The sequence below is a fragment of the Rattus rattus genome, chromosome 7, assembly GCF_011064425.1.
Source record: "Rattus rattus isolate New Zealand chromosome 7, Rrattus_CSIRO_v1, whole genome shotgun sequence".
Classification (NCBI taxonomy): domain Eukaryota; kingdom Metazoa; phylum Chordata; class Mammalia; order Rodentia; family Muridae; genus Rattus; species Rattus rattus.
The window spans coordinates 37,648,485-37,676,411 of NC_046160.1; the positions used below are offsets into that span (position 1 = coordinate 37,648,485).

At 48.4% G+C, this 27,927-nt stretch overlaps 1 protein-coding gene across 1 annotated transcript in view; it reads left to right on the forward strand.

Annotated features, from left to right (window-relative positions):
- Positions 1-2,320: 2,320 nt before the first annotated feature.
- The window catches only part of Asap2 (ArfGAP with SH3 domain, ankyrin repeat and PH domain 2), a 160,813-nt gene continuing 135,206 nt past the window's right edge, over positions 2,321-27,927 (forward strand). Inside the window, exons 1-2 of the mRNA XM_032909094.1 lie at positions 2,321-2,687; positions 2,756-2,916. Of these exons, the coding sequence (XP_032764985.1) occupies positions 2,321-2,687; positions 2,756-2,916 (528 nt within the window). The remainder of the gene's footprint in view (positions 2,688-2,755; positions 2,917-27,927) is intronic.

Below are 27,927 nucleotides of genomic sequence, written 5' to 3' on the forward strand. Positions count from 1 at the left end.
AAGCTCACCTGCTTAGGGATGGTGCCGCCCATAGTGGACTGGGCCCACCTACATCAACTAATAGTCACAAATGTCATACAGACACGTATGCATCCCAATCTGATGGAAATAATTCCTTAATTGAGATTCCCCTTCCAGTTATATCTAGGTTTGTGTCACGTTGATAAAACTAACCAGGGCAGCCTCCAAAGCCACTAGCTAAATTCCTCCCCTCTTCTTTCCCCTTGCTGTTCTTGTTTTCTTCCAATGTGAGAGATGAACCCACAGGTTCTATATACTCCAGACAAGTACTAGTAATCTACCACTAGGTGACATCCCAGCCAACCTCTTCTTCTTCACAAACTCTCCAACCTCAGGTATGTTATAGCAACAAAAACAGACCAATACACCCAAGGTAAAAAAAAAAAAAAAAGAACTGTAGTCTTTTATATGAAAAATATAGGCTCAAATACATATGGAGTCATAATTTCTCAGATTTTAATATTTAATATAGTTTTACATGGTATACATTTTGAACCAATCCCTAGTGGGGTCTAGAACATTTATATTTTACAGTAAAATGTAACTGTTTGTATGGTATGAGATAAACGAGATTATATATTGCCTCAATTCAGTTTCAGGACATTTTTTTCATTAAGAATTATTATACATATTTTTTTTGAGACAAGATTTCTCTGTGTAGAGCCCTGGCTTTCCTGGAACTCACTGTGTAGACCTGGCTATCCTTGAACTCACAAAGACCCACCTGCCTCTGACTCCTGAGTGCTGGGGTTAAAGGTGTGTGACACCATGCCCAGCAAGAATTATTTTTAAAAATAGATATTTTCAGGTGTTTTTAAAAATAAACTTAATGGTGTCCAGGCCTCTAATGGTAATATCAGCATCTTCTTCTCTTGATGCATTAAAAATGTGTAAATGAAGGGTGGGGAGGTAGCTTATTGGTGGATCATTTGTTCTAGGCCTTGGATTCAGTCCTCAGTACCAAGGACTTACGGGTGGGAAGAGAGGGAGTGTGTACTACAGCACAGGACTCTGGAGGTATACACGCCGAGACAGGTGTGTTCCCGAGACACGGAATGAATGGAGGTTCACACGGGTAGAAGGTGGCAGAGAGATGCTGAGCTCTGGGATTGCAGTTTATTGCCCAGCGCAGGAATAAAAGCTACCCACCGGCACAGCTATTTTTGAAGGCTGAACATATTCACGCGCAGTGCTAGTAAAATACCAGAAGCCATACATAATGTCTGACCCCAGCTGCCACCTCATACAGCAAATTTGTCCATGGGAGCCTTTAAAAAGATTGACTGGTCTACTGTCCTATGGCAGCAGGAGACCACTTTTATCTCCCATGTTGGGTTTACAATGGCTCTCACACTCCCTCCTTTTCAGACACACAAAAGGGTTTTGTAAAGTTTCTCTAGGCTGTATTGTTGTCAGCGGCAGTAACCATGCCTCAAGCCTCGGGGAGTTATAGGGTGTGATTTTTGACTAGTGTCTTGAGAACCTCTGGATTTTAAAATACAGCTGAGAATTTCCATAGGCGATATAGAGGAAAATGTACTAATTCAGATGATTTATTGACCCAGTCTTGTCCGTGATCGGCCAGCTGCGGGTTGGAGTACTCTCCCTCTCTCTGAGAACCATCAGGTACAATAACACCCTTTATCGCAGGCTCTACCTCTGGTTCTTTTGGGTACCCCCCCACTTCTGATAACAATATCAGTGTATTCTGCAATCTTCTCAGGGTGAAGTTTGGCCTAGCACCCTAAAATTGTTTACAAGTAACTGGGAGTATCCCTAATTGTACAAGCTTAAGGAATATGATATTTACTAGGGGCTGGAAGTATTCTTCCAAGTCGAAGGCCATGGGTTTGAACTCCCGTTCCACCTATACCACGTGATCTATGGTCAACTTCCCATGCAAAATATCCATCTTTACCCCTGGCTTCTTAAGGCTGTGAGGAGGCGCACAGACAGAACATCGTCCTTATTATTGCATCCCAAACTGTCCTTGCGACCAGTCCCGCTAGGGTGCCCCGGAGGATTTCACCGTCCTGTAGGGGGCGAGCTACCTACACTGTCTACACTAGCCCTTCCCTGATGTGCTGGTGGGGAATTCAGGGGGTTGTTAGCCCAGGGGTGGTACTGGGGAGCAAAAGAGTGGGCTCCCGTCCAGCCCGGAAGCCGGTGTCCCCGGTACCTGTCCACGCCCTCTGGGTAATGTGGCTAGGGCTCAAGGAGAGTGCGGGGTGGGGGACGGGCACCGCAGCTCAGGATAGGGCGCGCCCTCGAACCATTGCACGCCCCGAAGGCAGACACAATGCGGCGGCCCGCAGCGGCTGACGGGCCCGGAGCGCACACGCCCTCCTTCCTGCGGCCTCCGCTTCCCGGCGGCGCGGTGGCGGCGAGCGCGCCGATTGGCAGCCGGGCCTGCGCCCCGCCCTGCCCCGCCGGCCACCGCCCCTCCCCGGCCGGGACCCGCCCCTCTCCGCGGGAGGCGTCGGGGCCAGCGGCTGGGTGGCGGGCAGTTCCGCCGGCTGTGCGCGCCCGCGTCTGGGCTCGCTCGGAGAGGACGCGGCGGCGGCGGCTCCTGAAGCACAGCGGGCAGAGCTGCGGGCTGCGCGCGCCCCTGCCCCCACCGGGCGTCCGCGGTGGCTTCCCTGCGCCCTGCGGCGGCTCCCGCGCCCGCGCTCCCCTTTGTCCGCGGCCCGGAGCGGCGGCGGCGGCGGGGTCGGAGCCCGCGCCCTGGGCGACTGAGGCGGCGGCGGTCCGCGCCCCGGCGCCGCGGGCGATGCCGACCAGATCTCCGTGTCGGAATTCGTGGCCGAGACCCATGAGGACTACAAGGCGCCCACGGCCTCTAGCTTCACCACGCGCACGGCCCAGTGCCGGAACACCGTGGCGGCCATCGAGGAGGTGAGTGGTAGCCTCGGCTGCGCGGGGCGGGAGGCTAGGGCCGTGGGGATCGCGCTGCGCCCTGGGGACCCGCTAGGCTTCGGCGCCTGGTGCCGGATGCCTAGTGCCCGCCGCCTGCTCCCACACCCGGGAAAAGTTTCTGGTCCCCCAGAGCTGGACGCGGCCGGGCCAGCAGTGCCCGACACAGAAGCCCTTTGTTCCCCGAGAGGTGGCTCTGGGGAGAGGCTGCTTGGCCACCTTGGGCCTTTTTGGGGAACCCTCCTGTCTGCTCCCATTTCACTCGCAGGGTTTCAGGTCCTTTGCTCCCATCCTTGGAGAGGTCAACTTCGGCTGCGGAGTCCGTGGCGGCTGCGAGCCGGGACCCCTGCGAGCTCTGCGGCCCTGGAGTGATGGGTTCCCCTGCGCGGACCTCTCCAACTTGTTCCAGAAGTGGCCCGGCGGGGGCAGCTGTGCGTTCTGAGCCAACAAGCAGAGCAGATCCAGGGGACCCCCAAGCTTCTTAGGCAAGGGTGCCCATCCCAGCTTGGGAGGCCTGGCAGTTCCCACTGCGTGCCGCAGAGCAGCGCTGCCGAGGGATGTGGAGAACCAGCGCTTTGAGGTTCAAAACGCCCTTGTTGGCCGCTCCTGAGCTACCTGTGTGGTGCCTGTTGACAGTATGGTCAGCTCTTTTGCCCTTAACCTGGAAAAGGCCTGATTTTAGTAAGGGCTTTCAAGGTGCATAGTCATCGTATTGAGTGGCTAAGCAGCGAGCTCTCCAGATCCCGGGGAAGAGGGATGGCAAGAATGAAACAGCTTGGGTTGAAAATTGAAGCAGGCTTGGAAGAGGCTGTGTGAGTCCAGGGACCACGGCTGGTCGTGGCTTGGGACAGCCTTACTTCCATCATTTTCTTTACCTCCCAAACAGAATTTACAGTTGCATGTTTTCAGCTCCGTAGGCTTTGTGTATCCAGCTGGACTCACAATCGGTAGCTGTCCGAGACACACACGTGTAGCAGTAGTGAACCGATGAGTAGATTTCCTTTAGCCAGAATTTTAAGATCAGGGTAAGATGTAGATACTTTAAAATACCTGTGCCAGAGGTTGGGGGAGGGGGAGGGGTTGGTCTTCAGAGAGCTTTTAAATTAAGCTATGTCATTACATCGTTTCCCCTTGCTTGAACAAAGCATTCGCTATTAAGCTTCGTTTGGAAAAAAAAGAAAAGCCTGGACTATTTTTCTTTCGTGTAGAATATGTTTCTTTGTAGACACACACAGTTCAGACTAGACTCAAGGAAAAATACTGGGTTCAGCATCCTGCTACTGGAAGTATAGCTAATATCCGCTGTCCCCCTTCGGCCCCCACCCTTTCTTTTCTCTCACCCCTCTTCCAAAAGATCTGCATGGAAGTCTTTTGTGGTGAGTTCAGTGAGTGCAGATTGCTTTAGTCTGCTTTTGTCAGCATGGTCTTTAGATGTCAACGATGCCTTTAGACGATGCCTTTAGTGGAGGCAGGTTGGGGATGAGGCATGGGGAGCCCCTCCCCCCACGAGTGCCAAGTTGAAAAGCACTGGGAAAATGGTCAACAGTGTTCTGAAAATACATCATTAATGCTTCTAAGAATGACTGCATTCAAAAAGGTAGGAGCCCTTCTGTGGGAAGGGCGCGCGCTGTGTGCGATGTCCTCAAAAGAAAACTCTTGTTTATGAAGTTACCATGCTTCTCTCACGGTATCGCATCCGTTAAGTATCATTAATACTGGTAGATGTTGGCCAGCCAGGCAAATAGGAGCTGCAATTAAAGTTGGCATAGCCTCTCTCTGATTAATTTTAGTTTCTAGTGGATGAACCCAAAGCTGCTTTTGCATGCAGTGCGGGAGATTACCCAAGAGCTCAGTTACTGAGTAGATTAAAGAGAGACTGGATTTGGTCATTTTGTCAAATTGCAGGCTTGCTCCACTCGGCCTCCTAAGCAGAAAATGGATTCGAGTTGGAAACAGGGGAAAATTGAAATCATTGTAGGCTTATCTCATTTTTAAGTAAACCCAGCTTCCACTGTAGGATAATGGCGTGTCTGAACTTAGAGTTGGAACTAATTTGAAAGTTGAAAGGACTCAGCGTGGATTACTTAAAATAATGCTTTTTTTCCCCTCCTGGATTATTTAATGTTCTCTTCCAGTACGAAGAGTTGTTCTCTGTCTACTGTAATAACACACCATATTCACAATACTTGGATTTTCAGCAGACATCTTTTTTGTGGTGGGATGAGATATCAGAGTGGTTTTTGTGACCCACAAAAAGTTACACATTTCATAGAAATACGACTAAAAAAATATAAGTCGCTGGTCTTCTACTTAAATGAGTTATGGAATTAGTGAACATATCTGATTAGCTTGGGCAGACCTGTTTGCTTCCAATGGAGGATACGTCTGGCCATAGTCATTTTCCGATTGAAATAGGCTTCCTTCGTTTGCATACTTGTAGTCAGAATATCAGTAGTTAGCTAGCGCCTGGCCTGTGTTTAATCTCTATCCCTGATTTGTAGATGAGGAATTTGAGGCTAGGGGATTCGTTCGGGTTATAGATCCAGCCAGCGGAGTTTGAGCTTGGCTTGATGATGCTTTCACAAGCTGCATGGCTTTATCCAGTGCTTAGTGATGGTGCGTTCTTGAAACTGCCCCTTGCTAGATCAGCCACCCAAGTCAGGCTCCGTCACTTTCTAGTTGCATGAATTGGGGCGAGACTCTCCCCCTTCCCTCCCTTTTTTCCCCCCATTTTCAGTCCAGTTCACAGTCTAGATAATCATGTCTATCTCTGAAGGTTCTTGTACAGTACCCAACAGGCACCTGACTGACTAAATGCTGACCGCTCTACCAGATTTCACTGTAGTTAATATGTAGACCTGGAATGAGACTGGATCAAGGGAGAAGGAACTGGATGAATGGTTGAAGGCGTGTACATAAATGAAAACTGTTGTCCCTCTCCCTAGGCGTGTGTGTGTTTGTGTGTGTGTGTGTGTGTGTGTGTGTGTGTGTGTGTGTGTGTGTATCCATGCATGCGCGTTCCTCATGCTCATGCGTGTGACGGCTCCTGTGCTGACTGAGGCCAGAGGTTGACATTGCCCTGTTTCCCTGAATCAATTTTTCACCTGAGTCCTGGGGATCCCCACTCAGGTTCTCAAGCTTTTGTAGCAAGTACCATATACCCCCTAAGCTGTATTCCCAGCCCCCATGCATTCCCTCTAACGAGTTTACTGTCTTGGTAACAGATAAATCTGAGTGTAGCTGGTTTGAAACTTTCACTTAGTGAGGACTCTCTGGGTGACGTGTTTATTTTGCACGGTTTTAGCAGACCTTGCAAAGTGCAGAGCACCACTGGCGTCAGGTTTGTGCTTTTGGAAATAAGGGAGAAAAGTATCTGGGGCATAAATCTGAAAACTGAGTGCCCCCCCCCGTTACTTTAAAATAGTCTTGAAATAGAGAATAATTGTGTACATTCTTGGGATATCCTTGTTAGTTAGGGCTTCTCCATAGCTCCATTCTGCCTTGCTTACTTGGCATTGATGTAGTTTTAAAAATAAATTTGATACTGACTCTTAAGTATTAAAATTTAATCTTCTTCCTTCCGGGGCCATGAGTCTCTTAGTCTGTTGTCCTTGGTTACCTTGGAAATTGCTTTGCTGTCCTAACTGCAAAAGGAGAATGAACATCTGGACTGTGCAGACTCCCCTGGGATTGGGGGGGGGGTGCTGTTCATGGGGCCAGACTCCGCCCAGCAGTGCCGGTGGGAACTGGCCTTGCCTTTGATTCTGAGCCATAGTCCTTTGTGACTTGTTTGTAAACCAGCTCCAGAGTTTGGATCTATGGTCAGAAGGACGCCACCTCTTTCTCGGTGTATTTCTGTCCTTGGAAGGGATTAGGTTAACAGGCCATCATTTTATGCCGCCCTGAAATCTGAATTGGTGTATCTGGAACATTCTGAATCAGCTAGGGTGGGATTGGTTCCCCCTCGGCTGAATTCAATCTCTCTTTTATGATTAGTAGTGCAAGTATGACGATACTACTCCTTGTGCGTCCCAGCTCTCACCGTGGTTCATCCAGGATCTGTTGCTGTGTGTGTGTTAGGGTGAAGGGATTAGAAATCCCTTCTCTTTGAAAGAACCTGTGGTTCTACAGGGAGAAACCGATTCTCCGGGCAGATGGGTGCACTTAGGTGACACGAGGCCATGTCTCTGCGAGCATCTATGGTGATGATGTAGAGACCAGGAAGACTGGGACAGCTTACATGTGGTCACGGGTGTGGATGGAGAAGGCCTTGAATGGAGGAAGCCTGTCAGAAGAGGCTCCAAGGTAGTTTAATCCAGTCTTCCATATCTGTGTCCCTACCTTAGGGAAATATTTATTCACTCTTGAGCTGGTGATCAAGTAGGCCTTTGGTGAGATTTTCATATCCATCTGGGCTGCAAAAGGCTGCTTAGGCCAAGACTTTATAGAGGCCTTCATGGTGGGGTAACCCCTGGATTGGTGCTTTTGGCCTATGTAGTAGTCCAAGAATGGAGTCAGCTCCTTGCTAATATTACTGTCTCAGATGCTTGGTGGCCACTCTACTGACAGATAGAGGTTCAGCACCTCGCCCTGCATACTTGCAGGAAATCCTTTTGCTAAGCACTGTTTTAGACCCTTGCAACTCCAAAAATGCTTCACCGGACAGCACCAGTCAGTGTGGTGTGGAACGGTGGAGCCTCAGATCCCAGGGCGGAGCTGTGGGATCAGAGTCTGCATTTCAACAGCACTCTCAGGAGCAGTGTGTGCACCAGAGTTTGAAAGTACGGTTCTTGGCTGCTGCCCTGAGCCCTGGCTGTGCTTCAGAGTTGCCTGGTTGGGGGAGGGGGTTTCTGTGGACTGGAAGAACCTGGTCCCACTCTCCTCAATTCTGATCTCATAGGATCTGGGGGAGGCCTGAGGCTTCCACACTTCTAAAAGGTCCCTCCCTAGTTGATAATCACCGATAGGCAGGTGATGATGTAATGCTGTGTGCCGGGTAGTGATAAGTCAAGGATATGTGTGTAATTTTGGGGATAGGATGTGGTTTTGGAGGGGAGGGAACTGAAATCAGGACAGGCCTCTCTGCAGAGGTGACCTTTGAGCAGGAATGTAGAGGCTACCTGGGCATAGAGGAGTCCTGGAAAAGGCCCAAGATGTGAGTATTAGGGCGGGCAGAGAGAAGGCCTGTGATCAGAGGTGAGGGAGAGAGGGGAGGGGCCTATGTGAAGGGGTGGGTTTGGGCCAGATCACACTGGGCCTTTACCTTGGGCAGGGAATTTGCACTTTTGCTGTGGAATGGAGCGAAGGTATTAGAGGGTTTGGAGCTCAGACTATCATGGTCTGATTTCCTCTTTAGGATTTATTTATTTTTTTTATTGATTTGCATCTGTGTGTGGCGTGCACTTGCAGGTGCCCCCAGAGACTAGAACGTATGGAGCTGGTGTTACAGGCAGCTGTGAATTGCCTGGTTGTGGGTGCTGGGAGTGAAACTTGGGAGAGCAGGAAGCTTTCTCAGACTAAGCCATTTGTCCAGCCACCAGTTCACGTTTTAAAGACATTTCAGTGGTTGTTCCCAGGCCTAGGAGAAAAGTGGGAAGATCAGCAAAGGGATAGGGGTTCATTGCAGTCATCTGGGTGCTGAGGTGGTAGCAGTGCAGAAGGCCAAGTGTCCTTTGAACTGGGTGTGGGGCCAACAGCACAGTTCATGCCCTGACACTTGGAGCATGCGCCTTCCATCAGCACCAAGGTAAAGCTGGCACCGTCCAGCGTGCCTCAGTGACAGAGAGCAGGCCCAGTGTAAAGATTGGCTGGCTGGAGGACTCGTATCGGAACCAGTCTTACTGCAGACTCTGAGCAAGGAGTGGAGGAGGTTGAGGGGGCCTTTGCTGCTACTGTGTTCTGGGGCAGAACCGGTGATACTGGTTCCTTGGCACTCTCTCCCCTTCCCAGCTCTTCAAACTCTCCTCTCTGTATGGAAATGAGATGAGCTCACTTAGACACGGTTCCCTAATTCGACCCCGTGACTGGACCTTCAAAGTAGACGGCTTGCTGCTTTTCTGCCTGTGTGGTTTTAGCATGTCTGTGATGCTGTGGGATAAAAGGACCGCCACTTGGAACTGGGATGCTGAGCCTGTGTTTCCATGATGATGTTTGTTCTTCCATAGGAATTTGGTTGAGTTTTTCTCTTCATATATATATGTATATGTATAGGTGTATATATGTATATGTATAGGTGTATATGTATACATATATACATATATACACATACATACATATGTACCTGTCATATAGTGTCACTATCAAATGTCCAGGCTGTGAAAGAGGACGGGTCTGTTGAGGACTGACCCTCAGGTTGTGTATGAAGTTTTCATTTTTTTCCCTTCTGTGCTGTGCACCTCTTTTTAGAAGGACCATGAACTTCTTTTGTTCTTTCCTTAGGCTTATTGTGTAGCCCAGGCTGGCCTTTAGTACTCCCTTTTAGCCTCCGAGTTCTGTGAATATTATAGGTACCCTTCAGAGAGAGGTTAACATGTAGAATAAAAACTTTAAGCTTTCAAATGGAACCAATTATACCGAATTCAGTTTGCAAAGCATTAAAAAAAAAGATATGCATACGGATATGTGATTTTTTTTTTTATGATGTCAGGATTTATTATTGGGCTGAATAAGTACTTCAGTTGTGGAGTACTGTGAGTGTAAATAATACGGTGTGACCTCGCTAATAATTACAGTGTGGGATTGTGGCACCTTTTATCTGAGGCCCGGGTGACAGTAACACTAAATGGGATGTGTTGCTTTCATTCACAGTTGAGGAAAGGCTGGATTTCAGTTAGACGCTAATGATGTGTGCACACATGCATTTCCCCCCCCTCTCATCCAAGTACTATATGGATCCCTTAAAATCAGACTAAAGTTTGCAGGTTTGATGGGACGATGTCTCGAATTTGCCTTTGGATGACTGGTTCTTTGCAAACTCTATAAACCAGACCGTATAACTATCGTTGGTGTCGTGAACTGGGCCTAGGAATCTGGCTGAGGACAGTCCTACGCAGAGCCAGTGTTAGCTGGTGAGGTGGTGCAGGTGTTTAGCAGAGCCCTAGGGGTGTGGGAGCTGCCAACCTTTGGTGTCACCAGGATAACCCTCGCCGCTCCATGCTGAGGTCTTGGGCAATTTCTCTTGCTCTGTAGTGTGCTTCTGAGTTTAGCAGGCCTGCAGTTGTACCTCAGAGTCTAGTCGTTAGGATCAGAACCCGATGGCCTCTGCAGGCCGTCTCTGCTGTTTGTACTGTCCTTGTTTGTCTAACATGTTATTTTATGCTGGCCTTGGTGTAAGAGGAACTTCACTGGGAAATGATAGTAGCTTCCCAGGCACCTCCCACCCAAGGGATCAAGGGGGCCTTGACCGACATCGTTCTTCCGGTGAGGTTACGTACGAGCTCACAGCTGCAGCAGAGCTTGCTGGATGTTCCGTTTTCCCTCCTGTCTCCCTGTATTTGTTGGGCACTATCGAGTACCAGACATCCCTCAATATAGTGTGGTCGTTACTGAGGCCGTAGAGAAGATGGATCACCTTATTAACTTCACAGAGCTGGACTGAGTTGGAGCCAGGATTTGGACCCAGATTTTTTTCCCCCTCCCTATACATATGTGTCCTCTTGTGTGTGTAGAGGCCTGAGGTTAACATCAGGAGTCTCCTTTGACCATGTTCTACCTTGTTAATTGAGGAAGAGATCACAATCGAACTTAGAGCTCATAGATAAGGCTAGGCTAACTTGCTCCTGGGGTCTCCCATTTCTACCTCCCAACCCCTGGATTACAGGCTGGATGCCATGTCCGCCCAACAGTTATATGGATTCTGGGATCTGAACTCTGTCCTCACCTTCGCATGACAAGCGCTTTATCCACTGGGTCATCTCCCCAGAACTCAGATCAAGCATTTGGCATCAGTGTCTGCTGTTTCTGCAGCCACCTGTTCTGTAGAGCTGGCGCCTAAGGAAACTTTCTGCACTGATGCCTTTGGGTCAAGGCCATCTCTCTTGCTGCTGCTTTTAGTGAGTGGGCTCTGGTGCTTTTCTTGAGTGGGAACTCCAGTAGATCCCTGGGGCTGCTCTGTTTCCTCCCTGGAGAAACTCTTTTCCTTTTTCTGTCCTGACTAGGCCAGCTCTGCAGAGACGGTGGCCAGCCATTGCTCACACTCTGGCAGGAGGCTGCTCTGCCAAGGGCGTTTTTAATGATGTCATCTTTCTACTGGATGCCCGTGATGCCTTTGCCAATAACATCAGGTGGTTGGTGAAGACATTGTCTTCAAATGCTGGGCTCCCTTGACATAGAATTAACAAGTCAGCAGGCCTTTAGGGCCCCCCTCTCCCTAATTTCTCAGAAGGAATCTTGTGTTTTTGTTTTTGTTTAAGACAATGACAATAACCAGTATTCTTATGGGCTTTAATTCTCTGTTAAGAAATGTGCTTATGCCAGTTGGTTACGTAATACCAAATGGTCAGCACGGAAGCCATACATATAAATAACATACATGTAAATACATATAAATAACATACATATAAATACATATAAATAACATACATATAAATACATATAAATAACATACACATAAATACATATAAATAACATTGTACAGATTGAGCAGGTTGTGTTTATGTGTTTAGGAATATACACATAAGTATGTAATAACAATGAAAAGGGAGGTTATGAATTTGCGAGACAGCAAGTAGGGATATGTGGGATGGTTTGGAGGATAGAAATGATGAGATTATATTAGAATTTCAAGAAATAAAGAAAAATATTCGAAAAGCAAGAAAACATTAAGTGGGTTTATTTAAGGTTATTCCTTTTTGAAAGAGGTCATATTTCTCTTTCATAGTTAAAGAAATTGAGGCACGGCGGAGTCATGTGACTCTGGGTTTTGGCCGTGGACAGAACAGGGATCCTGACCACAGGAGGATCAGGGCTAAGGCCTTGTTGGTTCTTTAATGTCCTTTCACTGTACAGAGGTGGGTTTCCTCAAAGCAAGTCAGTGTCCATTGAGTCTCAGGCCAATGCCCGCCAGCCTCCATTGTTGTCAAGTTAGAGGAGCCTGGATTGACACATTAAGTGTTGAGAGCTATTAAGTGCTAACCCCTGGGGAGGCACTTAGCATTAGAGACCCTTTTAGAGGCCTTTTCCCCCCTTGTTTATTTCTGAGGCAGGGTCTCTTGTATCTCAGGGTGGCCTTGAACTCTATATACCAAAAATGACCTTGGATTTCTGATCCTCCTGCCACGGCCTCCATCTTTGAAGGCTGCAATTACAGCACGTGTCAAGCAAACATTCTACCAACCGAGGTCTGGAGGAGTTTACAGAGAAGCCTTCACTGCCACACAGTGAGCTGTCGAATAATACCTGGTCTCTTAGGGCTGTGGGTTCCAGAAAACAATCTGGGTTGTGTATATAAAGGCCTCAGAGTGAACAGACTCAGAGTGTGCCTTCCAGGCCAGCAGATCTGTGCGTGGTGAGGTGACCCTGAAGGATGTCTCGGGGATGTACAGGTCAAGCTTGGCCTCCTCTGTTCCCCACTGTAAAGTGTCTCCCCAAATATCCAGATACTTGTGCAGCCACCATGACAGTTGTCAATGATCTGGAGTTCTGTTGGGTTCACTGCTGGCTGAAATTTGGGACAAGCAGGGCCGTGTTGTCTGTGGCCTTTTTTTTACAGTCATGGACCAGAAGCATTGCTCTCTTGGTTCTGCTTTGTTCTAGTCTCTCTGACAAAAGGCAGGTTGTGTTAATGATCACAGGTTTTGTGGTCACGAATGTGGGCTACTGAATGTTGTGTGGATATTGGCTTTCTTTCTAAAGTTATTTATTTGTTTATTTGTTTACTCATCATGTGTCTGTGTGAACCTGAGTGGGTAGCTGTGCATCATGTGCTTGAGGAGCCTGAGGAGGCCGAAATGGGCATCAGATGTGGAACTGGGGTTTGTAGGTGGTTAGGAGTCCCCATGTGGGTCCTGGGAACCACACACGGTTTCTCTGCAAGAGCTGCAACTGCTCTTAACCTCTGAGCCATCTGTCCAGCCCTCTGACTCCGTATATTGAGGTTTTATGGAGGAGAGTTTTATGATGTCGCACGTAGCACCCGTCTTCATGGTTCCTGGCTGTTTGTGTTGTGGTGGGATGATATTAGTAGCCACGGAGTTGGGAGGGCTGGGGTCCAGTTTTGACCGGGCCTCAGTTTTACTGTGTGACTTTGAATTCCTCCCAGGAAGTCTATCCTCTGACATGAGGGGTTTAGCTGCTCTTTGGCCACCCTCTCCAGCCTGAAATCCCCGTAGTCGTCTGTGTCACAGTAATGAATTAAGAGAGGAGTGAATACCAGCAAGAAACAGCTACACTGTAGTCCTGAAAGGGCAGGGGAGGTCTTTAACCGTCTATCTCCAAGTTTAATTATTTACATTAAGATTGTGGTACTTTATATTTTCGCTTTAAGAAGAGTCAAAATACGACACGTGTATCATAAAATTGTTCAGGCATGGTAGTGCATAGAATCCTGTTACCGAGGCTGGGTGGACACTTCAAGTTTGAGGTCAGTCTCGTCTCTTAGTGAGTGAGTTCCAGGCAGCTATGTCTACAGAGAAAGGCTTTGTTTCCCTCTCATTATCACCCCCCCCCCGTCCTCGTAAAGTACTGGTTCTCAACCTTACTGATGCTGCGACCTTTAACACAGTTCTTCATGTTGTGTGGACCCCCAACCATAAAATTGTTTCCATTGCTACTTCATAACTGTAATTTTGCTACTGTTACGAATTATAATATAAAAATTTTGGAGGGTTGGAGAGATGACTCAGTGGTGAAGAACACTGACTGCTCTTCCAAAGGTCCTGAGTTCAATTCCCAGCAACCACACGGTGGCTCACAACCATCTATAATGAGATCTGGGGTCATCTTCTGGCCCACAGGCACACATGCAGACATTAAGCTGTATGATGTATACATAATAAATAAATATTTAAAAAATTTTTTTGGAGATAGAGGTTTGCCAAAAGGGGTCGAGACCCGCAGGTTGAGAAGCATTGCTTTAAAGTAGCTAATTCTGTGAGTTTTAGTACATCCCCAGAGTCTAGTCACCCCCACTGTTCAATCCTAGAGCTTTTTTTTTCAAATAGGAAACATCACACCTGTTACCAGTCTCTCCGTCCTCTCCTTTCCCCCCTCACCCTGGGCCTTCGTTGATCTGCTTTTGGCCTCTGGATTTCCTAACTGTAGGCATCTCATATATGGGGTCAGACCTTTTATGGCTTCTTTTTCTTTTCTTTTTTTTTTTTTTTCCGGAGCTGGGGACCGAACCCAGGGCCTTGAGCTTGCTAGGCAAGTGCTCTACCACTGAGCTAAATCCCCAACCCCTCTTTTATGGCTTCTTGTGTTTTCTTCATTTGCATAACTGATGTTCAAGAGGTTCATCCATGTTATGTCAGGAAGCAGCGCTTTGCCCCCTTTAATGGCTGCATAGTATTCCATTGTGTGTTGCAACACACTTATTTCTGCTTTTTGGATATTATGAATGATGCACTAATTTTTTTTTTTTTTTGCAAGCTTTTGTGTGGGCATCTGTTCTCACTTCTCTTGGAGCTGAATGGCTAAGTCAGGGTGACTCTGTATTGAAGTTTTTGAGGAATGAGGAACTGCCAGACTTTAACATAGATATATCATTTTGTATTCCCTCCAGCCATGTGTAAGCGTTCCAATTTCCTCACATCCTTGTCAGCGCTAATTATCGTCTGTCCTTTTTGATTATGTCATTTCTCACGAGTGTGAATTTGTATCTCACTGTGAGTTTATTTGATTTGCATTTCCTTGATGGATAGGTGGCTAATGATGTCAAGCCATGTTTAACGTGCCTGTGGCTGTTCGTATATATTATTTTTGGAGGTCTAACTTTTCAAATTCTTTGCTCATTTTTATATTGGCTTGTCTTTTTATTATTGAGTTGTACACACACGTCTAGACAGTAATTTCTGCCCTGCAAATGCTCCCATTTTTGGATTGTCATTTCATTCATGTCATGGTATTCTTAGAAACAAAACATTTGAATTTTTTAAATAAGATATTTAATTATGCGCGTATGTATGTGCGACCGTGTATATATGAATGCAGTGCCTGGATCTCAGAAGAGTGCATCAGAGCCCCTGGATTAGGGGTTACAGCTGTAAGCTGCCTGATTTGGGAACTGAGTTCTCTGTAAGAGCCACGCACACTCTGTGTGTGGTTAACTTGACACAGCCCAGGGTTATCTGCCAAGAGGGAACCTCAATGGAGGAATTGCCTATATCGGAATGGCCTGTAAGAAAGACCGTGGGGCATATTCCTCATTAGTGGCTGATGTGGGAGGGTGCAGCTCACTGCAGCAGGGTCGTGCCTAGGCTAGATAAGAGAGCCACAGACAGCAAGCCAGTAAGCTGGGTTCTTCCAGAGTCTCTGCGTCAGTTCCAGTCCCCAGGTTCCTGCCTTGTTTTCCCTTGGAGATGGACTGTGAGCTGGAAGATGAAGTCGCCTTTGGTCCTTGTGTATATCACGGTAATAAGAAGCAAACTAGGGTGTGCCTGAGACATACATTTAAACCACAGATGAACATCTGTGGACTCTCCCTCCATCCCATTGCCCTCTCTGTGTACCACACAGGCTAGTGCTCAAATGAGGACGTATGGGTCTCAACTGTTCCTCTCTAAGATCGTTCTGGATCCCTGGGAGTTCCGTGGGATCATGTTCAACATCTGCGAATAAGCCAGCTAAGACTCTTGGGCAGTTATATGGACTCCATAGATCAGTTGGAGGAGTATAGACACCAGTAAACCAGATTTGTATCTCTTTATCTCTGTACTTGGGATGTTTTCCCATTGGAGTTTTCTAATTAATTTAACAATGTTTCATTTTTTTTAAACTGTATTATGCATCCTTGCATCACTTCATTTAAATTTGTTCTTAAATATTTTATTCTTCTGGATGCTACTGTGAATGGAGTTGTTTTCTTAACTTCATTTCTAGATTGTCATTCGTGTATAGACATACAGTTGATGTCTGCATACTATATATAAGTCGTACCTTGATGGATTTATTTACTGGTTCTTACTGTGCTGTGTGGATAGTCTTAGGATTTTCTGTAATGGCATCTTAGAGACAGTTGTAAGGTGAGCTGGCTGCTTTATTTCTTTTTCTTGCCTAATTGCTGGATCAAGTCTTAGTCGTTTTAAAATATCTTCTGGTTTTCAGAATAGTAATTTTCTGAATGGTTAACTTAGATATATTTTGAAAGCTGACTTAATCATTGTATATGTGCACACATGCATCATGGTGCGAATCTCATGCATATGTGTAGAGGTAATAGGGCGATTTTTTTTTTCTTTTTTCTTTTTTTCGGAGCTGGGGACCGAACCCAGGGCCTTGCGCTTGCTAGGCAAGCGCTCTACCACTGAGCTAAATCCCCAACCCCGTAATAGGGCGATTTTAAGACGTCTGTTCTTGTGCCTGATGTGGTGGTGGACACTTTTTTTTTAATTAGTCATTCCATTCATTTTACATCTCAAATGATATCCAACTTCCTGGTTACCCCTCCACAAGCCCCCCGCCCCACAATCTCCCTCTCCTTCCTCCCTTTTGCCTCTATGAGGGTGCTGCCCTACCCACCCACCCTCTCCCACCACGCCAGCATCCCCCTACACTGGGGCATCAAATCTCCACAGGACCAAGGGCCTACCCTTCCATTGCTGTCAGGCAAGGCCATCCTCTGCTACATACCTATCTGGAGCCCTGGAGCCCTCCCTGTACACTCCTTGGTTGGTGGTCCAGTCCCTGAGAGAACTGGGTGGTCAGGCCAGCCTGTGTTATTCTTTCTATGGGGTTGCAGTCCCCCTCAGCTCCTCCAGTCCTTCCGCCAGCTCCCCCACCAGGGTCCCTGAGCTCAGTCTGATGGCTGACTCACATCTGTATTGGTCAGTTGCTGGCTGAACCTCTGAAGGAGCAGTCAGCGGTGCTCACCTTTAATCCCAGCACCTGGGAGGCAGAGGCAGGTGGATCTTTGTGAGTTTGAGGCCAGGCTGGTCTATAGGGTGAGTTCCAGGAGAGCCAAGGCTGTGTAGAGAAAGTCTTTTCCAAAACAAGTCTGTTTCACCTTCATCATGTGGGGATTGAGCTGAGGTAATCAGGCATGGCTGCGGGCACCTCTACCGACGGAGGCATCTTTCCAGTCCTGGCTTTAATATTAAAATAACTATTTTTTTATATGTGGCTGAAACCACTTCTATGTAATTGGATTCATCTTCCCTCTCATTTGATTTGCCTGTGTACTGAAAAAGTGGAAGACTCAGAGGCCTGGAGTTTGGTTGCAAGGGAAAATAGCAGGGAGGGCTCTGTCTGATTCCTAGGATACCTCATTTGGCCGAGGTGTTTGCGAGTCACCCGGTGTCTGGTTCAGTGGGAACCAGACTTGTTCTCTCAGGGCAGCCGCTCTTCTTCACTGAGGTCGAGGTTGCTGGTCCTTGTCACACTGTGTGCTGCTCTCCCATTTGTTCCTTTTTGGAAAAGAATGGCTCGGTCAGGTTATCAGAGCCTGTAGTTTTTGTTTGCCTCAGCCACTGACCGTGTACTGATTCTTCCTTCAGGATGCTTAGGAACCTGTTTCCTGGTGTATTTGTAGTTCCCCTGGACCTGTGTTGACTACCCTATGGGAGTCTGGGATCAAACAGTAGCCTGGGATTTCTATCAACAGACCCCTGCATCTCTCCACTCCCTGAGCAATCACGGGGAACATGGGTTTCCTTTCCTACTGTTCCTCTTCTTCCTCCTCCTCCCCCCTCCTCTTCCTCTTCCTCCTCCTCCCCCTCCTCCTCTTCTTCTTCCTCCTCCTTCTCTTCCTTCTCTTCCTCCTCCTCCTCTTCCTCCTCTCCCTTACAACCTTCCAGAGCTGAGGCATATTGCTCTATCTTTTCAAATGATTTATTGTCTTCGATAGTCATCTTGGAGCTTAATTTTCTGAGTGCACAATTTCTTTATGGTCAAAGTAAGCTTGATTGATCCTAGGACAAGATGGCTTTAGTTGTTGCTAATATAAAATCCCTTAAGGGCCCCCGTTTCATTTGCTCTTTCAATTTATGAGCCTTCTCGGATCCTTCGTGCATCTGTACACTAGCCGGTAAGGCCTGCCTCATCCCGAGTTTAATTTCTGCCTCAGACACAGCAAGGACTGCTGTACTCAGTGTGTAGCTGACAGCCTGTTAGATTTGGGGCTGAATTATGGAGTAGCAGTGCCAGCAGATGAATGAATATTTCAGACATTTGTTAACTGTTTTTCCAAAGGAAAATGTACTGTAAGCTGTCAACCATGGGACACGGCATGCATGAGAGTCTGGAGGGTGAATGAGAGAGGAGATACAGCAATCTGGGAGTCGCAGGGTCCCTGTGCTCCCTTAGCAGAGGCCAGTGGGGAGGAGAAATGAGGATTAGACCAGAAGGGCAAGACTACTCCCCACTCCACAGATCCCAAGGAAGGTCTCATTCAGCCCCAGCTAGCATCCCCTGATGTGTGCAGATTCTCATTAAGATGACCCGAGACCAGATACAATAAGGCAGCTTGCCCCATGCGGACGAAGCCCTGGTGTTGGGCCCTAATTCTTCAAAGCAGTTCTCGCTCCCCAAACTAGAACAACAGAAACTGAGTCCAAAGCAGGGAAAGTCTGCCTCAGTGGCCTGAGGACCGTGTAATCCCTCAAGGAAAGTTGCCATGAAAATCAGCTATACATTTTTGCTGTGTAATTTATGAACTCATGTTCGCTGGGAAAATTTATCTATGTGAACAGCTCCTTCCTGCCGTGTTGACTCCAAGGCGCTTTCAGTGTCTCTTTGAGGGTGACATTTGGTCAATGGTGGAATAATACAGACATGCGTTTCTGTGATGTGGGGACAGGCTTTGGCCCATGGATGCCTGTGTCAAGTATGAGGAGAGGAAACTCTTCCTATGAGGGAGTGTGTGTGCAGTGTGTGCTTCTGTCTCTGTTCTCATGCCCAGGGTAGAGAGTACGTTTTAATGGTGTCCAGCCTGAGGCTCAGGGGTGTGTGTTGGGTATCCAGGCAGTCCCTCTTAAAAGGCTTGTAGTCACTGTAATCAAGGTTGTCATGGCACATTTGGAAACAGGAAATAAGGAAGTATCCCAAGAATTATTGAAGTCCTTGCTCCCTATAGTACTTCAATTAATACCTAATTTCTTCACTGAAAAATATTGATCCTCTTCCCTGTAATTCTTCCTTAATCCTCAACATCTATTAGAACCATTTTCTTCTCCTTTCTTTTTTTTTCTTTCTTTCTTTCTTTCTTTCTTTCTTTCTTTCTTTCTTTTTCTTTTCTCCTTCCTTCCTTTCTTTCTATTTGGTTTTTGAGATGGGGTTTCTCTAGTTAGCCCTGGCTCTCTCAAGGTAGAACATGCTGGCCTCAAACTCAAGGACTAAAGGCGTGTGCCACCGTCACCCGGCTCTTCTCTGAATCCTTAAGGTGGTCATTCTTTGATGTATTTGGGTAGCTTTTTTCGTCCATCCACCCATCAGTCTCTTTGCTGTCATCCATGCAAGGTTCCATCATGGAGACTGACCTAAAGTGTCTGTACTCAGAATCACAGTGAGGTGTACGTGGTACCCACACAGCTCCGGGTGCTTCTCCAGGCTGGGAGTGTGTCCTGGCTTCTCTCCCTTGTAGCGTTGGAATCTCAGAGGAGGAGACGTCTACTTAGCTTGAGTTGAGGTCTCACGCAGGCTGGCTTGGGACACCCAGGCTACATCCTGCAGCTTGTTTTCTGTATGTCCTTGCAGTGGTCCATGTCACTCTCTTTAAATGCCTGCCTGCTACTGTGACCAGGAGTTTGACTGCTAACAGAAGCAGCCGTGTCTTCCCTTGGAGATTTAGTCAACGGACACAAGTGCTTTTGCCTCTTCGTTTCTGATTTTACCTCCTAAGATCGTACTCGAGCCAGGGGACAAGTGGGTCAGAGCTGGGTTATGGAGGGCCGAGCCTGACCTTGGAAATGGATTTAGGAGTTTGTGGGAAGATCATGCAGCTGAGGATGGAGAGGGGGAGAAAGGCCAGAGGCAGGGAGTCTTGTAAGAGACCTTAGCCATTGTAAGGTGGATGAGGGGCCTGAGCCGAGGAAGGTTTATGTCACTTACGCATTTACTGTCAGGCCTATCACGTGTCTCTGGGGTGTTGGGCTGTGGTTGGCTTGTTCGGGCCTTTTTCTCTCTCCTTCATTGTGGCTTTGTAGAGGCCTCAGATGCCCAGAGCTCCTGCCTTCCAGGAAAAGCAGTGGTCTACCGGAGAGTGGGGGAGGGAGGGAGGGAGGGAGAGGAGAGGAGAGAGAGAGAGAGAGAGAGAGAGAGAGTATGAGAATGAAGCACATTTCGGGGGAAAGGTCCTTGAAGCAGGGCTTGCTTTGCTTCCATGCACCCAGAAGTGTCTTTCTGATCCCCTTGCATTAGAGACGAGCTGAGAAGGAAGCTTGGTTACGCTCAGCTGACTGTTTATACACAGATTAAGGCTGTATACTAGAGGTCAGTGATGGTAGTAATATTAAAATACCATCCCGTCCCTACACTAGGAACCTGTTTAAAAACCATTTATCAATCATTTATTTATAAGAAGCCTGTTGTACAGTGGGGAGCAGGGTTTTCCCTTGGGGCCACAGTAGGGACCAGTCTGCAAGTTTTTGTTTTGTTTTGTTTTTCAGTTCTTTTCCCCCACAAATTCCACGTGCCTGTTTCTTGATCTGAGTCTCTTGGGCAGTGACTTCAAATGGACCTTCCAAGCCTAGGGAATCTGCGTTCTGACAAGTTCAGCTCCCTGCCGCTGCCACAGGGCTCTATCGAAAAGATAAGAGTGGAGTTGTTGGGCTGGATGCTGGCCCTGCCCAAAGTTTATCCCTTGCTGTCACCCATGACCACTCCTTGTCACTTCTTCCTGTCTGGACCCACGGCTATTTATGAGTAGAAGACTCAGGGAGTTGGCCATAGGGTGCTTGGGAAGATAACCCATCCAGGGAAAGTGCCAGTAGGTCATAGGCTTGGCTCGGATCATCTTTCGAATCACTGTGTGTGTGCGCTACCCCAGCTCTCACCAGGGAAAAGCAGTCCTTGGATACTCAGTGGTGGTGGCAGAGGTGTCTTAAGCCAGTACCCCCTTCCTGCTGTGTGGGGATTAGGGTCCCCCATGTTGGCTTGCCAGGGGAACGGAGACAGGACTATGGTCAACTGAGCAAGGGGAGAGGGATGCTTGTCAACTAGGATAGGGGAGCGGTGCTCTGACCACACCCTCTAGTGAGTCTGAATCCCTTCATTTTCCTCCCAGCATCCCCAGTCTTCCTGTGTCTGAGATATTTGTACTGTTCCTGAGCAGTTTCCATGTCCAATAGCCTGCATTTTTAGGGTGTGTGACCCCTGTTGTCCCCGTCGGCCCCCAGCTGTAAGGGTAGATGTTTTAGGGGGAAGTGCCACCATGTCCAGTAGTGCTGCCCACGTAAGCATTGTCGCCGCCCCCCCCCCGGGGATCCCTGAGGGCTGTCCTCCTACAGAACGGTACCCGCACCACTGACGCTGCAGCCCGCTTCCTGCATTTGTTCTTAGTTCCTGAAACCTGCCGCAGACTCCTGACCCTGTGAGCTCATTTTTCTTTTCTTTGTAAAGTAAGCTCTTGCTTTTACTTGGACTTGGTTATTTTCAAAACACTGGATAGAATAAGCCCTTTGCAAGCTTTACAGACAGATAGATGCCCCTGATGGTCTTTCATGATTCATAAAGATGTGGAGTCAGAGATGTCCCAGAGTCTGGAACTGGGACCTTATCGTGAGCCTTGTCCACTGAGTGGCCGCATTGTTTTCCAGAACCAGCTGAGGGTCTGAGACTCCTCAGTAATGACTTTGTAGAGTTAGCCAGTGCACTTTTGTGTACACACACACACTTTACAGGCTCATACACCTGTAATTACAAAGTTTTCTGAGAGGTAATACAGGAGGCTGAATTTCAGTTCAGCTTATTCTACAGAGCAAAATAACAAAGCAACAAGCCCAGAAAGCATAAAAACAACAAGAACAAAAATCACAAAAGCGTTACTACCAAGTCAGTGTGTGGGCGCCTGGATCTTCCTTGTGTGCACATGTCCGGCCTCTGAGGAGGGATTTCATGTGCAGTGTGCACTGATTGTTAGTGCTGGTTACTATTAATACCGGCTGTATTAGCTGTTCTGGGAAGAGGTGCTGCTTATTCATAATACCCAGATAATTGCTGTAGACTAGGGAGAGCAGACGGTACAGTGTTATGAGCAGAAGAGTAATTACAACCTAAAAGCAATGGGGCGAATCTTTTAATGCAAGGCATTAGGAATGCTAACGTCTTTGTGTAAGGGGCAGTGGATGGTGAGTATTTGATAAGGCGTGCTTAGCCACACAACCCCAAGGAAGTTCTAATCTTGAATTGTTTGTTACGGGAACGCAGCATCCCGAGAGCCCCTCATCCTCCCTCAGCGTTAACAATATGCTCATGTCATCTGTCGTAGTGGGTATTCAGTCCCATTCAATGTGTATTTCTGTCTTTTGCTTCCTGCCCACTCACTCGGTGTTATTCTTGAGAAGAGAAAGGGATTTGGGATGAGAGCCAAGTGGTACCCAGTCTTAGAGGCTACAGTGATGCCGTCCACCACTCTTCACTCACGTTCTCACCTGTTTGCTATGTTCTCATACGTGGTCTCTGCCCTTTCTGAGGAGAGGATTGAGTTGGGTGGTTGATGAAGGAGTGAATCTATTTGAGGCTGGTAGCAGGAATATCTGCTTTGGTTTGCAGAGCACGACAGCACCCTTCCCGTGTTGAGGTAGACGGAATGGTCTCTTCCCTTCTGACTCTCACAGAGGTGAGAACAGTACTGCCCTTGGGACACTGAACTTCTCAGACTCAGGCAACAGCATTTCTCTCTCTCTCTCTCTCTCTCTCTCTCTCTCTCTCTCTCTCTGTGTGTGTGTGTGTGTGTGTGTGTGTGTGTGTGTGTGTGTGTGTGTGTGCTGCGTGTGTATATGCATGCCTGGGCCATTCCAACGCAAATTCTTTCTGTTGGTATAGAATATATGCAAATTTATGCTGCTTGGTTGACAATGACATTCTGCAATATAAATGAAATTTCAGCTTTATCCACCTCAGTATTCAGGTGTGTTGGGAGTCCTGTTTCCTGTAAATAGCCCTGCAGCTCAGAAGGCCGTTGTCGGGCTGTGGGATAGGGCCAGTCAGTATCTGGATCGAGTGGTGCTTGGCTCCCCTCAGAAGGCTCTGATGGTCTTCACAGGACCTAGGAGCCTTGCAAAAAGAGTAGGGGTGTGGCGCAGAGAGGGGAAGGCAGCACTATGGGAGGAAGGCGATGTGCCCCGCCCACCCTCATCAGTTCATGAGCAGAGACAGAACCCAGCAGATTTGGAGACACCGTAGGTTGTGGGTGAGGCAGTGTATGCTGGAGGGTTGGTTCTATGTGGCTTCTAGGATGTGTGCTTCACTCTTGTTCTGGGGACTGGCCACTGGGCCAAGACTGTACTCAGTGACCTCCACAGGGCCAGTATCGGTCTCATCGATACTGCTCACACTCCCCGAGAGCTCTATTGTCTGAGCATGTGTACCCAGCAAAACTTGTACTAAGCTGGGCAGCAGGGGAGTCTGAAGCATATAGGAGATGTGCACCTAGCTCAGCGGGGGAGGTCCCATGAGTCTAGAGCAAGGTGGAATAGCATTGCTGGCTGGGAATGGCTGGTCACCAGTAGGAGCCTGAGGCTGTGTTACAGGCGCAGCAAAGATGATAACATGTTAGGCAGTCCTGAGTCACCTGCACATAAAACCACTGGAGGCCACATGTGGACTGTACCTATTTCTAGGAAGGGACACGTTCCATAGCCCAAGGCTGTATGTTGGAAAAGAGAGGGATTGTTGTAGCAGGAGCAAGGAGGGGTAAGAGAGACACTGGTTGAGAACAGCTTCATAATTCTTGCAAAAGGGACGTTCATGTTTGTCTCCCAGTCCTTCACTGACAGCCCGTCTGTCCTTTCCAGGCATGGGACCATTTACTAAATGTGAACAGAGGCCAGGATTTCTGCAAGGTCACTTTGAGAATAAACAGACACATAAACCGATGATGACAGACCACAGGGGCAGTTGCTATGACAACAAGACTCATTGTAACAACCTGTAAGAATGGACAGGGTCTGGCAGGAGATCCAAAGGACCAGTGATGGGGACATGTGCAGACTGTCATAGGCCAGCACCAACACGGCCGGAATGTTTACCATACAGAGGCGTGTCAGGAACTCTGGGCTGAGCTCAGGACCTGGGGTGGAGTTGGAACCTGCAGCCCTCTAAGCTCTCCCTCCCTAGAGGGCAAGCCCACAGCTGTTCTCAAGTGGTGACTGGGAGACCGGTCTCCTAAGGGAGCGCTGGAGGGAGAGAGCTGTGTCCACACGTGTTATCAGGGCTCTGCTGCTGCTGGGAGTGGAGATGCTAAATATAGTGTTTACATCTTCTGAGCTACCTGCATAGATCAGTAAGGGAGGGGAGGCTGTCAGGAAGATGGCCTGCCTTTCTAATCAGGAGGGTTCTGGCAAGGACATTGAGGACAGCAGCCGTGTCCACATGGCAGCAAAGCCAGGTGCAGTGTTCACTCTTTCACCGAAAGTGTGGGGCGGGGCCTGTGGTAAGAGGGATGCCCTTTGCTTACACCATGATGGACGTTGGGCCAGCTTGCTTCCTGGCAGCACAGTTTCTCCACCCCCATGCCTCCCTCCGGTGTGGAGATGGCTGGTTTGTGGTTCTGGGTCAGTGACTTTCCTTGAGCCACTTCCTTTCTTTTTCTTCCTGTGCCCGAATGTGCAGGAGGAATTTCCTCTTCCCACCAGCAGAATGGAAAGGAAGGGAAGGCAGTGTTACTGTCTGCTGCTGAGAATCCCCTGCCAACCAAGGATTGCTTCTCTTGCAGGCCACAGGTGACAGTTTCCTTCAGCGTCTCAGTGGGGTTTCTGGCTCTGCCTTCTCTGACCTTGGCCAAGAGGAGTCTGCTGTAGGACTTAATGTCAGGCCATTTTTCAACATGCACCTGGTGTGGTGGGGGCAGGGCTTGGTCACGATGTGGTTTTCTTAGCAAGATGCCAGGGAGCACCTGTCACTATGATTGCAGCTCCCGCCTTCTCTCCAGCTCCAGGTCAGAGCTGTCAGTCTCACTGTCCAGCCAGACCTCTCTGCTTTGATCCCGGCTTCTCCACGGGCCTGCCTGGTGTTTGGGTGTCTCTGGCATCCACACTCTGTCTCCACACTCATGCTGTTGTTTGGAACATCCCTGCCTCCTCTTCTCGGTGGAGATGCGCCTTCCTTGGAACTTTCCCTTGCTGCCTTTGAGGGTCAGGTGCCCTTCCTGCAGTAGGTAAGGGGTTCTTCCTCCCCTCAGCCCTGGCTGCTGCTGTCCTTTCTGGAAGTGACATCTGTAGCCAGCACCTCTGGCCTCCTGTTGCATCTCGTCATCTGTAAATTACCCTTCTGCTTTGATTTTCCTTGACCTGGCCCCCCTTTCACTTCCTGCAGCCCAGCTCACAGCCCCACCATCATCAGCCAGACTACAATAGCCCCTGTCTCCACTGAAGTTCAGGACTTGACCTTTTCAGTTAGAACCCGAGTCAGGCCCCATCTCTCCTAAAACCCATCTGCTTTCTTTTCTCACGGTCATCTGAGATATACCTTCAGCCTTTTCACCAGGAAGAAGTCTCTGGCTTTAGCCAGAATTTTTTTTTTTCTATCTCCCTTTACCTTATTAAATCATAAACTCTGTGGGGACAAGGACCTGCGATCATGTCCTCAGCACTCTGAATTGTGCCCGGGGCATCCCACATGCTTAAGAAGTATTTGGGATTTGGTGTGGTGCCTCACCCTTGTAATTCCAGTACCCCAGGAGCCGACGGGAGGGATGCGCGACCAGAAACCAACAAGAGACAAGCAAGTATTTGTAAACACATAAAACTAACGATCAACTCCAGCTTAGGTGGCACGGGTGGGAGTTGGGGAGTTACTGGTTCTATGAAAAAGGCCTGCAGTTTAGAAGTTGGACTTGGAGCTGGGCGTGGCGACACGCGTCTTTAAACCCAGCGCTCCGGAGGAAGAGGCAGTCGGAGCTTTGTGAGTTCGAGGCCAGCCTGGTCTACAAAGAAAGTTCAGGAAAAAAAAAAAAGCTGAATTTGTTGAATATAATCTCCTCAAAAGGCAAGAGGCTGTTTGAATGAGCCAGCTTCACCCGGCGTGGTGTGGGAGGAGTGGGGAGGGAGAAATTCCAGGTAAAACACTCCCAGCTGCAGTTTATTCCAGATCCAGGGCGAGCAGAGCTCCAAATTGCTGCCCGGGAGGGCGGGGGAAAAATGCCGCCAGAGTGTGCTCAGGGTTTCTTTTACTCAGTGGGACCATGGCTGCTCTGTGTTAGGAGATTGAGAGATAAGGCTTTGAAAGGGTCTGATTCATCCAGTCATTGTTCGGGAGGACTGGGAGGTTAACTCTGGCGGTAGCTTCTGATAGGGATCAGCAGTTATAATGGAGGCCCGTGTCATGCTAGGGCTTTGAAGTCTGTGGAGCCTGGAGCTGGGGCACCACCTGCGCTCTCACCCTGCTCTCCTGTCCTTCATATTGTCTTGTGGCAGCGAAGACCGAGGTACAGGTTACATGGACGAGAGGCTTTGTACTAAACGATCCTTGTTTCTTTGTAGGCCCAGTGGCTGTTTAGTGTTTGAGACTGCTCCCCCTGACCCCCAAAGAAGGGGCTTTTTATAAATTCTTCAGATTTCACTCTTTAGTGATACTTATGAGTATGGTGGGTTGGGATTACTATGTTTTAAAAGAAAATCCAGAGAAGGGGTACAGTTGGCCTGTTTCCTAGAGAGCTTGTGTTGTTTTGCCTTAGCCTGAACGATAATCAGACATCTGCCTATCTATGTGCCCTGAAGCCTGCTGGACCTGAGCTTAAATCGCTGGCTTCACCGGGTGACACTGATGTGGCCCCGGGCAAATGCCTCATTTACTTGTTTAAGGGAGACTTATGTTGCACTTCCTGCATGCCCAGCTCGGTGAAGGTACTCAGTGAGTGTTAAATACAGTCCGTGCGTGTTGTCATCTCGACCACATTTAGAGAAGAAAGGATGAATCAGATCCCCAAGGGATGTTGAAGAACCGGTTCCAGGCCAGCTCAGCCTTGGATTCCCACTTTGTCCCGACCCTGTTGTCCGTCCCACCTTTTCATCTCTCTGGGTTTGAACTTTGAAACTGTAAGACTGGAGACATTCGTAGCTCGGCTGCCCTGAGACAGGATTGCTGTGAGAGCACTTGCCCCATGAGCCCTACCTGTATGGTCAGAGTATCTCAAAGTTACATGAGGAGCGGGAAGCTGTTAGGACACTTGGGAAGCCAACCTGTGGGGCTGGAGGAGACACGCAGATCCTGACCAAAGTCCCCAAAGCAGGCTCTGCCCATGGTGTGAATCTAGGAACTGGAACTCTCATTCCAGGCCCTTGGCAGGTGGAGCTGAGGAGCAGGAAGGTGGGTCTGCCTGGCACCAGATGCCTGTATTGTTGAGTTAGACACATCTGGGGTAGTCTAGCACACGGGCTGATCAGCCAGCGGCTGTGGGGCTCTTTGCAAAGGCCCAGCCAGCGGCCACTTCCGGCCCTGCAAATTTCTGATTAGCTTTCCATATTGTCTTTTTGTTCATTCTCTTTAGAAATTCGCTCCCACACCTTCCTTCCATTGCATTTCTAGAAATACCCCGCTTTTCATGACTCACTGATTGAACATATCCTGTTTGGGGAAGTGTTCAGAGGAATTCAGAGCAGGCATGTTGACTGCCAGTGATAAGTGGTGCAGACAGGAGCCTGCAAGACAGCTCTCCCGGCCTCCCCCAAGGCCCCAGACAAGGAG